Source organism: Ptychodera flava, chromosome 16, assembly GCF_041260155.1.
Source record: "Ptychodera flava strain L36383 chromosome 16, AS_Pfla_20210202, whole genome shotgun sequence".
Taxonomy (NCBI): domain Eukaryota; kingdom Metazoa; phylum Hemichordata; class Enteropneusta; family Ptychoderidae; genus Ptychodera; species Ptychodera flava.
This window is the reverse complement of record NC_091943.1, coordinates 39,295,334-39,313,846: the sequence shown is the minus strand read 5'-3', so window position 1 is coordinate 39,313,846 and position 18,513 is coordinate 39,295,334. Positions and strand designations below refer to the sequence as shown.

Below are 18,513 nucleotides of genomic sequence, written 5' to 3'. Positions count from 1 at the left end.
AATTCGTCATGCAGACTTTCTGACAGAATTCTCTAGCCAACCAGCATGTATTACTTGTACGTATTGAAATAGTCAATTATGAAGAGAAAAAAATACGATTTGAGTTTTAATGTATGCTTAAAGCAATTTGTAGTTGAATTCAATGCGAAGACTGTACCAACATTGCAAAACAGAATGCGAGGCTTAGGCTAAATGAAACAACACACAGTTATGTAAGCGAGATTATCTTGTTTCGTACAGTACATGTAAAATCAATAACTCTGCCGTGTTAAAGGAAATTCGCGGTGTACATGTATATGAATGAGAAACATAGTTATTCTTACGATGACAAGTGGGTATCGTTGTGCTCCACACTCCAGATATACACACAACAACGGCTGCACCTACAAGTGTGTAGCCAGAGTTACAACTGAATTGCAGTGTGCCACCATCAAGGAATGATCCAGTTTGGTAACCGTTTGCCAGAGGACCGGGATCTGAACATCCGATAGCGGCTGTCAGATAAAACAAGAAACTGTTAATTACATGGCGGGAATAGTGTATCAAAATCGATGTTCTGTAGTTAACTAAGAAGGTACAATGGTTTAAAGATGGAATGACATGAACAACATATAAAAATTGAAATTGTATTGTCCACTAATTTAAGAAGAATGGAAATGTCACGTGTGATGAAACTGACACACTATCTCCAATCAATAAATTTGGTAATGTCAAAATGTTAGCAGTGCCTTTTTACTACAAAAGACACGCGCGAGTCATGAAGATCAATGCGAGTAAATATGAACGTATGGTGTTTGTGCTCTTCACATAATATCATTTAATGTTCATCTTGAGACTTAAGGCAACTTGACCTGCAGATCTCAAGCAAAGGCGACAACTCTGTAACAAAACCGTAGAGCCTTCGTGGCCAATACTATAAATCAAGACACAACCAATCTACTGTGTTTACGGAGCAAATGAATGAGACCGTTGATTAATTCTACCGATGGCGCTGGATTGTTCAGTAAATTTCCACCACAATAATCAGCGTTTTGTGTCCTGAGGTATTCACATTCGTATAAGGCCTTTACGATACAGTAGTAAAGGCAGCACTTCGGAGGAGTTAAAGTATGCAACGAAAAAAGTATCTATCAACTTGAAATCAGCCTGCCATTAGCCGACACAAAGGTCACCCTTGGACATTATCAATTGAGAAGTATAATATAGTTCATTGTTAAATATACGAAAGTAGTTGTCTTGATAAAAGATCCCCAGAGTTTTCGTAATATTACAGGAAATACGAGAAAACAGAGAAAATTTGATCTACAATGTAGTGTGAATAGAGTATCACAGTCAAATATTATTGCATATGTTCCCTGGTTAAATAAGATGTTACAATGGTCACAGGACAGAATGACGTCAACGGCATATAAATATTCATGTCTCGCTAATGTTCACTCACTTTGTTTTTAATAATTTCATACAGTTTTTTTAAAACCAGGACAACAACACTTAAGACTCATGGGATGGAATCAGACTTAATGCGAAGTATAACTAAATGCTGACAACACTCGATAAGGATACAACTGGGGACAAAATCGTCAGCTTCACGTTTTTCTATAGCATTTCAAGTTTCCAGTAAAAAGTCTCCTCTTGTCGATAGAATGTTGAAATCGTAAATTGGATCCACAGTAGAGTACGTATCTTGTCATAAAATAACAGCTACCAATTTTTCATAGCCCTTGGCAATACTGAAAAAAAGTAATTTTCACACTGAATTCAAGAGAAATGTTTGCCTGGGGGAAGTATTCCAAGAATTATATTTGCTCCAAATTGCAAAATAACATTAAAGTTTAGCAACGATGTGTATTTGATTATCATTATCGGTGCACTGTTCTCTCGGGCAAATTCATGCCGGCTCAATGTGTTCTAAATCTCTTATCGGCGATTTTTGACGGCAGCACTCATATACACGTGGTAAGTTCGTCCTATTTCACAACCTGTTAAAGCCACAATTTTCAATCCCAGGTTCTCGCATTAGTGGAGTTCTCCTCCCAGTCAAACACTTGGCCAGTACGGTGTTTGATTTCTATAACATTAATTACACAAACTGATCTCAACCTTTTGGCACCTTTTGCTAATCCTGCCAACAGAGTTTATACTGGCGTTTTGATTGACGGTCGGTTCAAATCGCCAACGGTCATTGATTCCCCACCACAAACGCTCGAATTTCCTGAAAAATCGTCTTCTAACCACAGAGTTCGATCGGCTGCAGCTTCACGCTGACCCCTTGGCAGTCTGTCTGCGTTTGTGCGGCCTGAAAAAAAACCTAAAAAGTGGCATTTTCTGGAGCGTGTGCCCGCGTGTTACCTGTTTGTGTCCACTTACACAATGAACGCCGCCATTGCTTGGCGCCATTTTAAAGGGAGGCTCCGCCTTTTGTACCAGTCAATTAATTTATTAACAATTCGTAATCCATTAATATGTACAACGCGCGTCTTAATATGTGCGGCCTACAAGCAAGTTTAGTCACAGGCGGCCCATACTTATTGAGTTTGAAAATGAAAAAGGAGTAACTAACCTATCTTTCGCAATGTTGACCAACCCATAAAATCCCTGATAAGTCCACGGATTAGCATAATTAGCTTTGTTGACTAATTAATTACAAGATGTGTACATGAGAGATAAACGTCCTTGTAATGGGAAGTAAAATAGATAAAGAGTCAAGAGGCTAGGTTAGGTTATATATACTACGTTCAGACAGGAAAAAATTTGAAACGTTTCTGTGACATTTTTGTGATTTGCAAACACAAGGATTAATAGTTTGAGTCCGCTTGTGTCCACACGGGCAAAATTAAGTCTTTGTTTTGGTGTTTAAACCGGCTGAAATTCAAAAGATATGACAAAGCATACCGCATAGTAGCAAAATGGCTGACATGAACGATGTTGAACTGTTGTTGTGATCTGTTGCTGTCAACAACTTCTTTGTACTTCACTTTCAGTGCCTTCATCTTGCGCTGGCACTGATCAGCTATCTATTAAAAGCCTTTTGTAGAGCCCTTTCGGCAATTTCTTTTTTGTAAACGAGGCTGTCTCTACAGGTTCTGTTCAGCATTCTCTGTATACTTTCGTCCACCCAGACTGAGATAAGCAGACTGATCTCATGGTCAGATCAATTATTGCCACGAGATGTATTGCTCTGTTCATTCGGTAGCCATGACGAAAGGAAATTGAATTGAATGTTGGTTGTTGTTTGTTATATGTTACAAATACCTGTCGAGTTAGGGCGTTTAAGACGGCTATGAAGCGGCTCAGTCCGTCCACACAGCGAGTTGCGGATAGAGTTAATTCCTACACCGGCTCAGGTCTGGTCAGCTAAACCGTCTCAAATTTGAAACGTTTCAGAACCACTTGGTAGCGTCCACACGTAACTTTTTAAGGCAATATTGGACCAGAGCTGTTTCAGAGGTGTTTTAATGGCCTGTGTATGAACGGCATATAATTAAGTCATTTCTTTTATTTACTCTGATCAGTCAGAGCATGAAGAAAAGGAGAAGAACTGATAGAGGAAACAGTTAGAAAAACTCAATACGTCTTGGCCGCCTGTGGTTTAGTGTTCCTGCATATTCAACATGCAGCATACGTACTTTCCTCTCCATTGGCACGGATTGTGCACTATCCAAGTGACCTTCTGAGTAAATTTTAACTACATGTTTTCAACGGCGCGAGACTGAACCCACATTCTGCAGGTCAGAAAGAAATACTAAATATTTTTAACTCGTCCGTTTTTAAATCGTTTCTGATTTTGGAGGTTTAACGTAGATCAATAAGGTTTAATGCTATAAGCTACGATTCTCCTGTCTAGGCTCGTCTGGAGTATCTACGTGTACAAATTGCGTATTTTAATACGATACAGCAAGAAACTTTGACAAGGGCGTTGCCTGGTAGGATTTGTAAATATCCATCTCGTTGGACACATTGCCTATACACCAACTTAATATGTACGTATATACCTGTCATGAAACAAGTGACTACAATGGAAATTCTAAAACAAGATTATCAAATTCTATCTATTTTGAATTCAGATCATGCAGTGGCTGTGTGCAACAAAAATGATTCACGTGAGAATGTCATGCCAGATTGTCGAGGTAGTATGCGACTCGAAATTTTAAGACTTAACTTTTAACCATTCAATTTCGAAACCAAAAATAGCAGTCCAGGGTGACCGAGCAAAATTTGGTGCTAGTGAAACACGTTAATATCTCCGAACTTGAAATTCAAAATGGCTGCCATCCCATTGTTAAGTCTATGCAAAAGATAAATTGTTTACAAGAGTTTAATCTACTCACCGTCCCTCCACCCACGGGCGGGAGGGACGGTGATCTACTCAATGGGCTTCAAAGAGCCACAAGTGGTAGACCAAAGAATTATTGTAAGCGTTCGGGAGTTTGGCGTATTCTACCTTTATTTATTTTAAGGCTGACTCATAAAACCTTTGTCTAATGTTTCCATGGTAGTGAAATTTCCCTGCTTGCCTTATTTCTTGAAGTTCACCGTGCCAGTTTCTTCTAATTTTCGACATTAACTTCAAAGACCTATACTGAAGTAAAATGCAATGTAGGATAATCAATTATTGGCTTGCACTTTTCTCAGCTTAGTTCAGTGAGCATTGACAATCTAGCACAGTATCTTGCCATGAGAAGGCATAAAATTAACTATTGCAAAACGTATAGTGAATCAATTTTTTTCTAGATATAAGTGTTATTGCGTTTTCGTATTTTTCTATTTCACGTTGTTTTCTTTGTATAGATTTTACCTCGACATAGAGTTACGGCTTTGAACGATGTACGTTGGAGACATAACCTTGCTGTGACATTTTGACCATAAAACGATTGTTATAATCTTCAAGGTATGCCGTCACATTTATTGTAAAATGAGCTACACGGGGAAGTTCTCACAAACAAAGCTCAGTTCATATTTTTATCTAAAAGCGACAGACCGGCGGTTATCGGGAAGTACCCTAATCGTGCAGTCTCGGTATGATTAGCTTTACTTCCAATTAAGACTATGTCGAGTTATTTCACATGGCCGTGGGATAATGTACTGTACTATGTCATGTTGGTGTCATAAAGCGTTTAGATGATGTGTTACTATTCACAAATAACAAATAAAAGATGTTAAGACCAATACTATCTTTGTATCAAACCCAATATAGTCAATCCATGAAAACGATTTTACTACCATTGATCATTGTATTGAATCGGGATTTATTCTTCTTTTGCGAGCGTTTTTGCCAAACAGTTATTTTCTCATGCATTCATTGCAAAACAATTGTCTGTGATTTCACATTAAAATCTCACCCCTATACGAGCATGACTACATGTTGAGTTACACGGAGTTTGCCTCGAAATGGGATACATCGGAAACGATTTTCTAGATGTACAAGGTTTTAGGAACAGTTTATCGCGTTTTCAGTGAAGGTAAAACGTTTTAAAACGTTCCATTTTACTTGATCAAATTTTAAAAGGAATGGTAAGTTCAGCTGCATAGGTAGTGCGAATAAGTGAAACATCTTTCCATGATAATGTTTATACCCTCGCCTTAGGCGTTCCAACCATGTTAATGATGACATCTTTATTTATTTTTCATTAAAGAAACTGTAAATAACCTCTATCGTTATGAAAATAAGTCCTAAATTGTAATATCCGAACTATCTGAAACCAGGTTCGGATAAAATTACAGAGTATAATTTGTCTGAAAGAATCATGTAATTTTACGTGATGTATAGATTGTCCTGCATCCAGCCATGTTTCCGTGTAAATGTGTGTCTGTATAACCCAACCATTAATCAGACGTGCCCTGGGTCAACCGATCAGGGTTCAAATTTGTCACCAGGGCTATGTACATGCACACACGTATGCACATCGATTAGTTTCAAGACACGATCAAATATGGCTGCCAGCAGGTGATCACATATTATTACGATTTTTTTTTTCAGTCCGGACCTCAGTAGTATTGATCAGACTTACTCGACGTTGTTTCATTCAGATACTGCAACACATTTATACATGTCAATTTGTTTGGCGCTACGGAATATTTGACTGTTGCTTAACCATTATGCCATAGACAAATAATAGAAACAGACTAGCAACGCGGCATGCCTTTTGTTCCATGGGCGCCTCGGTAGACTATGGCCTTTTCATGTTAAAATGAGCTTCAAAGGTGTTAAACTTTTTGGAGACTTTGTTTGTGGTTGATAATTACACGAGATTGTGCGAAAAATATGACGAGATGGCATCGTGCTGCCAGTCGCGTAGCAACCATAGTTACTTTGTGAGCTCTCAGGGCAGAAACACTGCTTCACGCAAATAAAAACATAACACGCCAGCAGTTTCATAAACATGTCTTTCCTTGACGAACGTGTAAAAGACGGTATGACTGACCGTAAATCATTGAGTAAAACCAGACAGTATCTATAAAAGACTTTCAAATTTGGTTCAAACACACTCATTATATATTCATAAAAATATGAGAGGAATTTTTAAAATGGTAAAAGTCACTTTCGTGAAGCTCAAAACACTCCCGTTTTCGCCAGCACGCCAATTCCGCTCAGCACCACACGACAACAACAACACAAACTTTGCCGAACATACTTTCGCTTAACAATTAGCGAAAATCCGATCATTTTCATACGCTGAACCTAAATTATAAAACGCACTACCCAACCAGACATCAGAGAATCCCAAACTTAGAAACTTTCAAAAGAAAACTGAAAATGCACAGATTCTCCAGAGCAGACTGTGTAGTTTAGCCAATGAGCGTCACAGAGCAAAATACTGTTTTCGGAGTTTGGCGCTATGTAAACTTTGCTGATTGATTGATTGATTGATTGATTGATTGATTGATTGATTGATTGATTGATTGATTGATTGGTTTATTGATTGAAAAATCATGTCGAGTGGTAAATGTATATGTAGTCAGAGAATGATAATTATAAATCTTATCGCTCAATTTAAAGAAACACCAGCCCACATCTTTTCATCCTCATCCATCTTTTTACCTATTCACCACACATGCATATGTGCTAATATGCTTATATTTATCTAGTAGTCTCTACAGGCATTTTCATCACCAGGTTTAAATCCCCCTATCAACCTATCATTAGTCAACCAGTCCTAAAATACCCCTATCAATCAGTCATTCATCCTAGCCTAAACTTCCCCATCATCAACCTATCATTCAGTCCATCAGGCCTTAAATCTCTTTATCAACCCATCTTGCAGTCCATGAATCCTTAAACCCCCTCTCAATCAATCATTCATCCACCAGGTCCAAAGTCTCCTATACAAACTATCATACATCCCACAAGGACCAAAATACCCATCATTCATCTGCCAGGTCTCAAACTCCCATCATCACATCATTTCGTCTATCGCCTTCTAGCCCATCAGGTTATATTCCTCTTCGACACATTCGCTCTTTTCTACATTTAGAGTGAATAAATGAATTTTATCGAGCACCAGTTATAACCCGTCATAACCCGTTTCTGTCTGTCAGCTCATTTGCTTATTTTCATTGTCAAAGTTTTGAAATGTTGTCACAGAATCATGCCTCATTTCTATGCCAGTTTATGTGTAATACTAGTATCTATCTCAAAATTGTAAAAAGAGAACAGGAAATTTGGAATGTCTCCATGCTCATTCACCATTGCAATGCAACTACGGATGCTGTTGATTTACCTGGAGTCGTCGAACATGAAATTTCGTCGTCATTGTTCGGGCAGTCTCGGAACCCATCACACAGTCTAGAAGCTGACAAGCAGCTTCCGTCACCACAAGTGAAGTCACCCAGTGCGCATGCGCAACCGATTTCGTCGTCCCTTCCTGAGCAATCGGCGAAGTAATCACAACGTTGAGATGTCGATATGCAAGTACCATCCGAGCATTGAAACTGTCCAGGACAATCTGGAAAGAATTGATAAAAGATAATAAATCATAACCGTCAGATAAAATATTCAATAAGACATGAATGCTTATCACAGTATCGCGCTTCGAGCACTTGATTGATTATTCGACAGAGTTCGACAGATAATTAAGCAATAAACCATACTTAGCGAAGAGTATATACCATGAGATTTTGACAATTTCAAGAAAGACATGCACGAGCAATAGCCAGTGCATATATTTGGTCACTATTGATAATATATCATAACCGTATGATGAATTTCTGGCCTTGAATTAAAAAAAAATTCTCTGGCAAAGAGCTCGCATGTGTTCAAACCGTGCAAAATGGTGAATATAGCACTGCTATTTTGAAGTCTCAACCGATCAGAGTGTTGTTTTGGCACAATCAATATACTCGTACGATAAACTGAATGATGTCGTTGACTGTTTCTGTATCTCTCGCAGTATCAAAAACCTAACTTTAGCGTCACTGATAAAATGTGTAAGCTGTTTACGACCTTGTTTAAAACCCTTGCCCAAATTCTGCGTACTGTACCCGTGGAATGTACTTCCCTACAAATGCATCAATAATTTACTCATGAAAGCAGTCCTCTCGAAATTCTTCCAGGTATAAGATGCACTGGGACGCGCAGCTAGAGAAACACATTGGAACTTGCTTTCACGGCTAGCCTTGCCTTATTGAGAAATGGAGGCACGCTTCAGCCTTACCTTATGGAAAAACGAGGACACATATTCGTAAAGAACTCATGGTATTTCAAAAGAAATCGTGCTCGGCGTACTGGTCATGCTAGTTGTTATGTCACAATACAAGCAAATGCCCATCTATTGTTTTGTCATTTGTTTCTTCAGTAAAGAGGGTATGTCGGCTCAATCGGCATTCTTAAAGTTTAAGATTTTTGAGTAATTCATTTGATCCTATAATAACCTTATCAGAAATGACAGTTGATTGAGTTTTTACATTAGTCCTAGTATTGTAGCGTAATTTTTTGTCCGTCTGCTAGTCAAAATCAAATAATATATAATAGAGACGCTTCTTTTGGTAGCTGCGGGTTTAGTCACTTTACATAACGAGTTATTTTGAAGTTTGGGAAAAATTAATCTTATGTAAGATCGTGGAAATGGAGTGTGTATCCAGTATGCTCACTAGGAAAGGGATTATTTGCAGCAAATGAACATTTTACGGCAAACATCCGTCTCCAAGGCGAAGATTTCTTTTTGATTGGCAACTTTGCCATAAATAGCATGTAATCACACTGATAGCGTGAAATTCAAAGATTATCGTCTAATGCCAGCAGAATCCTGATTATTTGACGATTTCTGAAAATATGCTATCATTACTCCTAATATGATTTCGTGAATACGCTGAACGTGTCTTCCACATTTTAAAGCTGCGTGTTAAAGATTGGAAGATAATGTCTAGCTTCAGCAATGCAGTGACACATTTACTGAGTGCCGGTTAATTTCTTCAATACTCAAGGGGCACTGACGTGCATATTGCGATGCTTTCATTTCAGATTAAGTTCACCGGGCACTGTTTCTCGCTGACACTAAAATTACTACTGTATCGTTTGCATTCTTTATGCGCATTCAGTTATGAATTTTAATGGTGGCGAATTAAATGAAATATTTTCCTTTTCTAACTTGTATATCAACGACTCCCTAGAAGGGTAAATTAGGTTGAAATCCGAGACACATTGGCGACTTACTATGCCAAAGGGTGTATCCGCTTTAACTACATTAAATCATGCTCACCTGAAAGTGAGACCTTTTTGTTGTTTCCAGGGAAAGATATTGGTTAAAGAACATACGTAAGACCTTTCTGCCTTTCTTCAAGGAAGTTGTTTGACGTGTGATATTGTTAAAATATGTAAAATCTATAAATCGGACAATTTTCATGATGTCAATGTGTGCATGTATGACATTGATTCTCTTCTACTACCATAAGTTTTAGAAATGTTTACCCGAATTAAGAATCCTGTTTTGTGTCTCAATTTTCATAATAAAACAGATTTCTGTAAGTCCTGAAATTTTTATCAGTGCCAATATTACGATATATTTACTGAAAAAAACCCGAAAAATTTGTTACATATTACTTGAAAACACCATAGGCAGTAGAAGCGATACCGTGTATAAATGCAAAGAAAGTGAAAAAAACATGGGAATCATTTTACGTTTGTATGGATTACCAATGACATTTCCCAGTTTTGTCAAGTACAGTACTTGTACAAATATCAAGACTTCAAAAACGTCTCAGCAAGTATTGAGGGTAAAGTCTGAACTTACGTCATGTCCCGAAAATAATCCTCGAAACTTGTACATATATAATGGAGTCGAACATATCTGTGCTGCAGTATTATAATGCTAATGGGCCGATAGAGATAATGGAGATTGATTGATTGATGGATTGGTCGATTGATTGATTGATTGATCTTTTAAATACCATTCATTGTCATTATAAATTATCCGAGATGAAACAGCGTTGTTCTTACTGTACATCCATCTTTGTCGTAATGAAATTAATGTGACGTTAAAGGGTAAACGTGTTCAGAATGGATTTGTAGATAGAAAATAACAACACTTTTTATAAATTCTTTCAGAATGATGCTTGATTCTATTTTAAAGTCAAGGTCAACCAATCATCAACCTTAAGGTAAAGTGCGACGAATTCGGACGCGCACACGCTTCAGAACGTTTCTGCGCAGATTTAACTCCAGCCTGCCGCAAATGGGTTATTTGGTTGCGCATGTATTTAACATCACCTGTCATTGTTGAAATTGCGCTTTTACCTAATTTTTGACCCAGTCTCTTAGAAATACATGTGACCTATAACCTTGTCATATTTTGACCCCTAGGAAGCTGGTTTTTATTCAATATGAGCGACAAAATTAACATTTTGCTCCCATTTACATGGCGCATATTACCCATTCACTGGAGATATTGTAAAAAGTAGCGTGGTGACACCCTTTTATTAAAAGTGTGAACTAAATGGTATTATGTCAGGATTTTATTCGCCAAGTTTGGTCAAAATGACACCATTCAGAGCGACAGGAAAAAAGTTCGAAAATTATGTAGTGATATAATTTCGATATCGTCATTTTGTAATCGATACTTATGTAAAAATCTCTTTACAAACATCATGAAAACTATACATTCGATAGATATGGATCTTAAGTCTTGGTATTTATTAAAATTAACTCATTTGCTAAGCTTTTTATGATTGCTTTCTTTAGTTTAAGTGAATTATATCATTTTTATTTATTTCTAACGACGCCATTTTAACGTCCGTTTCCATGGAAACGAGCGTGGTGACCCCCATTTTTTATTTCATTTTTGCACTTGCACAACTTCCAAGAATATTTGTGCAAAGTTTCAAGAAAATGACACCACAACTTAATTTTGACGTAATTCGTAGTACTTCACCTTAATCACAGCACTAACACTGAAACTGTTTTCTGTGTGCCAGGATGTCCTTCATGACAACATGTTTACCATGAAGGAAGCTGTATCTTCTACTTATTGCGTCGGATCCAACTTGTCTGCCCTCAATACGATCAAAAACGACCAGGCTTATCGTTTGCTTCGACGTGACAGTCAAGAAGTCTTACAAGCATACTGATTCCAATGGATTCTTAGTTATCTCGGTAGAATGTAAAGGTTAGCAATGAAATCAATGCAAACTGTGTGTAAATGGAGCAGTTCTGTTTGCGGTTTTCCATGGCTACGTAAGACATATGATATAAGTCCAGGTGAAGAGACAAGTCTTGGAAAACCGATGCCAGAATTAGGATTTACAAAATTTGGCGCGTCATCTTCCGTTCTGTTGTCGATCTCCTCCCCTCCCCCTCTCAAAGTATGATGCTTTATTCCTCATTTTCTTGACTACATCGTGTATCAAATCTACATCATGACAATGTCGTATCAGTTGGTATATTCAACTGAGCATCACGTTTAGTTACCGGTATTCTTACTAAGAACAGATCCACAAAGTTCACGGCAACTACATATACTTTATAATGAGAAACAGCTTATTACATAAACCATCGCCCAAGATACAGCTTATTACATACACCATCGCCCAAGATACAGCTTATTACATACACCATCGCCCAAGATACAGCTTATTACATAAACCATCGCCCAAGATACAGCTTCTTCCATGCCTTTCTGTTAGTCCACACCAACGAATTTTCTACATTGGTGTTGTTTGTTGTGTGGCATATTGTCCAGCATGGGATTTTAAACAATACACGTCATATGTGTGCCTTCAATTATACGGTAGATACGAGTTCAATATAAAAGGATTATTCCAATCATAAAATCAAAGCAGCTCCTGAACTGGTCATGTGAGCTGCAATTTACATGTCACAATGAGATATTCACCACTAACCGAGTCGACGACAACCAACAATATAATAGACTAACTTTAATACTTTCAATGTCATTCAAACATAGGCTGATGACAATGACCGTTAAAACGCGCATTTAGTTTAGTTTAGTTTTGAAGATGTGCAGTCGGTGTTTTTGATGATGCGGAGTCCATATGTTGTTTACCTATGTTATATGCAAAATTAAATTGTTACTGCCATTTCGATACGTTTATTACCGACTAACAGTATTGTTCATGTTATGCAAACATATGGAGATAGTAAGTTTTTGTATTTAAAATAACTTTTTAATTGACTTAGGCCGTTTTGATAGTCAGTGTCGCATTAAAAGCTCCGTCATGTGGATTAATCGACGACCGATGTTTGTATCAACTTTTATGTAAAATATTGGGATCGGTGAAAATACGACATCTGTCGATTGTGAATGCTAAAGCCAACCCAAGACTTGAAAGTAAAATTTGTGATGAAGGTTAGCACGTAATAACTGCTTGAAATGTGAAAGGTGCTTTGAACACCGAACAAAAAGCCAAAGTTATCGTGTTTGAGATTTAGGTCGTTCATGAATAACTTGTTTTGATTGAACACAAACCAATCTGAGACTCAAGCCAGACAACAAAGACAAATTCACGTTCTAATCACTTTGAAGGTGACATACTTTCAATTAAAATGCATCAAAATTAATAAATGTAAAGTATTGACGCAGGTGTCACTTATAGACAAGATATAGCAGAGCATTGCTGACGTCACATAACCCGGAAATCTAGATACAGTTTACGGAGTTCTCTTTCATTGACAAGTATTCGTTCTTTTCACACACACATTACACACACATACACGCACACACACAAAACATGCAGTGAGAACTTCTTTTAGCGTTACATGTACTTTCTATTTAACCATTATGGAGGAGGAGAAATTTTCTTACAAGTAGTGTAGAAATCTGTTATTTCTACGTTTTGAGATGTCGTTTCACTGTTGTATAATGATTTCACGTTAAATAAACCGTTGAAAGATGGCACAAAAGCAAACACTCTTATAGATGACTTCTGGAGGAAAGAAAAATGCGAAACGTTGACTTGTTGTGACCTAAAATTTACCTGATGTATTGAACATACCGGTAGAAATCTTTGCTGTCGTTTTGGTGCGTGACCTGATCGTTTGGCCTACGTTTTATATGTCTTTTGTAGAGAGCAATTTATCGCAACCTTTTCAATGCACGTACGGCAAATGCAGTAACGAGACCGTATTTCTGGCGCCAGTGATCAATAAAAGAGAATGTATCTCGAATTGTAATTCGCTAGACACATTTTAGCGAACGTAACTGTGATATATTAGTTGTATATGTGGTCATATTACCGCTTTTGTCCCGTGATTTAGAGCCACCAGCTTTACATCGTCCTGATTTCTTTTTAAACACTGCATATCTGAATACATTTGAATAAGCCCTGCCGAGCTCTATGAAATGTTTTGAAAAAACATTGCGACGTAGTGTCATAAACAGACTAATGCATTTTCACAATTTTTTTCATTTATGAATTTGTTGTGATTTATTTGTTTTGCCGCTTGCCGGCAAACGCTGCAACAAAGTCTAAAGTTTGAATGCCTTATTGTACATTTTATAAATATATTTGACATTTGTTGTTTCTAATATTAAACCCAACTCGTACAAAAGAGGCTGTCATTTTTTTCAGAATCAGTGCAATTTCAAATTAAGCTTTAAAAGGAAATCGAAAGCTTTTTCATTAAGCTTAAAGGAGTCAGGGAGTTAAGTATTGGTGATATAATTCGATTATAGTAGTGAGAAAACGATTCTTTTTCTGAAACGATATATTTTACTTTGTCTTGATGCAACGATATCAACTCAGTTGCAAATTTACGCCTATATACTGCTCTAGTACTGCTCCTAACGATGGTATTTGTCAACACTTCACCTCGACAGTCGATTAATCCAAGTACGTAGAGATTTACGTAACCAAAATGTTCTAAATATCATATTCAATATAAAGTTCAGTCTGTAGGGCGAATCCTTGCTATGTGGACATAACAATTGGATTAAAGAGTCCCTGTCTTAAACTACATACATCACGTAATCATGTTTTACGGTGATTAGATGTTATATTAAATGTACGCAGGACATCACATAACATTTCATCCCACACGATCCATTTGCCACTCCATGTAATATATCAAAGGGCTTGTAAAATGCATGTTTTATTTCATCGAGGTGTCGGTCTCCAAAACCTCTATTGCGAATTCAGTTATCTGTCGAGCTTCAAAGAATAAAGTAAGGTTACAAAATGTAGACTGAGTGCCATTTGATGGACATTTTTAGATTAATATGACGTTTTGAACTGTTAATGCTCAGTCATTTAGCCTTCCCTAATTTGAAAGCTGCTTCGTCGACTTTGCAAACTTATTTGTAGACTACTGAAACCCACACGTTAATTACAAATCAAATAAGTTAGTTCTTACAAGAAAGTAATTATCTATTTAAAACTCATCGACCGTCTATTTTCAACACAACAATATACTTTAAACATCGGCAAGGTAGGGAGCAAACCGTGGAGCCGTCCACAGATAAATGTTTTATGTTGTTGTCATAATGGTGCCGTGTGAGCTCATGACAGCACATCAATTGCAGAGAAAAACTAACTAATGATTTCCAGGCATACATATTTTTTGCGACGAGATTATAGAAATAAACAATCAAGCAACAAATATTTCATAAACAAGTTATGCCCTTAGGTCTGTTGAGTCACCGTTAGAATTATATCGTGGCCTAGGGAATACAGCTGACAGACATCTTGTCGTCGCATAACTTAATAATAAAACTAATTTTTCTGATACATAAAGCGTGGAGTTTGTTTTGTATAATTTATGTCATTAATTTACAGCGAATACACAAAATGAAATAATACATTTATCTTTCAAAAACACTTTGGTGATTACAATGGCACCGTTGCTGTAAATTTCAAAACAAATGTTCCATTTGGATAAAAAATAAGCAAAAGTGCACCTGAACATTGATTTTCCAGTACATTATACAGTTAGTGTATTCGTCAGCGGTAGGTAGTTTATAATTTGCAACCAGGATGAGCCTCTACGGCAATCCAAGCACTAAGTTTTTATAGCATTTCGATTTACTCTACAAAGCAGGGATTTTTTCCTTTGATTCCACTGCTATGTGATAGCACTGGTTTGACGCATCTATAAAATTCAGATTGTGATTACAAGGATAGGTACATTTGTGTTAGGACGACTGTTGAGGTTTATCTATCTACAAGATCATAGAAATGGTTTATGTATTTATTTGTTCATTTATTTCTAACTCTAAAACTGTATGATACAAACTGATACGACGCAATTTAAACCATATACATCCATATTTCAAGGAGGATTTTAGTAAAACATGTATGTTGTTGCAGGACAAAAAAGCTAGTATAAACAAATGACACGCAACCAAAAATGGTTATTGACTTTTATTTATTTATTCATTTATTATTATTTATTTTATTTATTCATTTGTCCAGGAAAAGCGAGCTCGCGCCCGATTACAGTTCCAGCAAAATACATTAAAAATACAAGGCAACCAGGGAACAAATAATTAAAATAATTAATTAACAAACAAGTAACAAAAACTGAAAAAAATTATTATTGCAAATTTAAGACCAATACATCATTTTAAATAAAGATTTGCGGAATTTACCAACCTACAATTAAAAATATCAAAACTCCGATTCGTTAAATTTGTATTAAGGAATTTCATTGTAGGAATGCAAACAAATGCACATTTATCTTAGATGTTGTGGGTTTGAAATTCTGTACAGAGCGTAAAGAACTAGAGGGTACATGAAAACATATATTCTCTAAAATTTAAGGACAATTGTTGGAAACACCTTTTCTTACATAACTTTAAACATCATAATCGATTCTTGGTACTATTTATTGTAAAACTCTTGATGGCAAAATGTTTTAAATGCATTAACTAGACCAATGTCTAATATCGGGCTAACAGCGCCCAGGCCTCTATTTGAAAACCTGTTCATCGTCGCCATAATGACTCGTATTTGTGGATTTTTATGATCTGACTGCGCTGTATGAAACTTTGTGCGAAGTATCAATAATGTTATAGCGAATGCACGAATGCTAAGACGGTTATAAACGAGATTTTCAAATTAGTACAATTCGCGCGACATATGGCACAAGCCGATAGGCAAATGATACATGTAGCGAATTGTACCAAAATTGAGTGTAATTTGCGGCGGGGTTATTGCTATTATATTAAATCAACTTTTGTGTCGCTGTCGTCTTGCTTGGATATTTTCGTCACTTTAAACCCTAAATGCTACCTACCTACCTACGTACATATCTGAAACTCAGCACACGAGACCAAGCATTTTTATCAGTTGGGATTAGGCCTACATTGACAACACACGCACACAGTATAATGACAACACACGTATTTCGTTCCAGTAAAGCAAACGACAAAAAGTGACAGTGCAAGTATGGCAAAGTGCCAAAAGTACAGTGACTCAGAGGCATTTCTAAAACGATTATGGAAAAGTCTACACCTGTGTTTGCAAAATACTGCTTAAATTAACCATTTATTTATAATATTAATTTATTACCCACAAATTTCCCTGCAAGCTAAATGGTTTCAGCATTAAACGCTCTATGCTGGTTTAGAGCCCCTAGATACTGTTTTATTACTGCTAAAACAGTATCTAGCACCAGTTGAAGAAGCTCCCGTCCAATCAGAATGACGCATGGTAGCTATAGCATGATATAATATAATATGATTTTTGACATGCTTGGCAGTCTTCAATATACATGTTCTATTTGCCGTTGATTCTCCAACAATATTCCCCTAGAAATTGAGCTTTCATCCATTTTTGGAGACAACCTTTAGCTTAATTTATAATTAAATAAGTGATAATTTCGTCAAAATTCATGACGTCAAGTTCATCTATATTTGCACAAGATGGCTTTCTTTTCATTCAGCTGTACCGAGCTTGCCAAAGATCGCCATTTTTGGTGACGTTGTCGAAATACACAAGACAAGCCTACAAAACTTAAGCTGTATACAGTTCTCCAACAGCTGATTTTAGTCGCGCTTATCACTTCAAATCGACTTTTTATATTTATAGGTAAACAACACCAGGGTAAACAACTTCAGGAGAAAGAAATAATATTCACAGGAGAATTGCACTTCTTTTGATTCAATATTTATTGAAAATGTATCATTTTTGGTCAACATTATTAAGACAGCTTTACACTTTTGTTATCAATGAGCAAACAAAACTCTTGCTTAAGAATCAAAGAACCTCAAATCTGTCGATATTTAAATTCAAAATTCAAAATGGCTGACATTCTTTGTTTGCATTCTAGGTATGTGAAAAATTAATAATATTTTGAAAACTGACATTTTGTTTCTGTTAGTATTCAATTTAGTCATCACATACTTTTGACAAGCGATTAATTGTAAGATAATGAGAGTCATGTAAGATAATGAGAGTCATTATAAAAATAAATATACACGACATTTCGTCAAAAACATACTCTGCCTGTTTCATAGTGTATGTACTATTGTCTACAGAACCAATTTTTGTCTTTTCTCTAACATTACGGATATGAGGACGGACAATTGTCACGACGAAAAGGCGTAAAAGAACGTATTCATGGAATGTTGCGAAGTGTTGGGTAAAATTTATGACATGTCAAAATGCACAGTATTCACAAAGGGCATAACACTACCGATAAAATTTATTATCTTGCGTACGATAGGTCAGGACATGTAACTATAGTATTCAGGTAGCCATTTGATGCCGAAATTTACTCCGACTAATCTCATATTATTTTGCACGGTTGAGATACAAGCATCTAAGTTACAAAGATCTGCATTGATAATCGACTTTAGCAAAGTGATACGTTTCCATGGCATTTACATCAAATAACGATGCGATACAAGAAAACGCAATGTAGACGTGTCCGAAATAGTTAATCTACCAAGCAGGTACTGTCGATCACGAGTAGGCGTCCTTCACCTTTTGTGTATCATGACTTAATTTGCAATTGTCTCCTTCATTGAACACTTATTGTCATTGCATTGACTCCCTCCCTCCCTCTCTCTCTCTCTCTCTCTCTCTCTCTCTCTCTCTCTCTCTCTCTCTCTCTCTCTCATTATG

The 18,513-nt window shown here is 36.7% G+C and overlaps 1 protein-coding gene across 1 annotated transcript in view; it reads right to left on the bottom strand.

The window, feature by feature from the left end:
* LOC139114823 (CUB and sushi domain-containing protein 1-like) overlaps positions 1-18,513 on the bottom strand; it is a 74,701-nt gene that overhangs the window by 28,525 nt on the left and 27,663 nt on the right. The window contains exons 2-3 of the mRNA XM_070676766.1: positions 7,719-7,943; positions 324-494 (exon numbers count right to left, since the gene is read on the bottom strand). Of these exons, the coding sequence (XP_070532867.1) occupies positions 324-494; positions 7,719-7,943 (396 nt within the window). The remainder of the gene's footprint in view (positions 1-323; positions 495-7,718; positions 7,944-18,513) is intronic.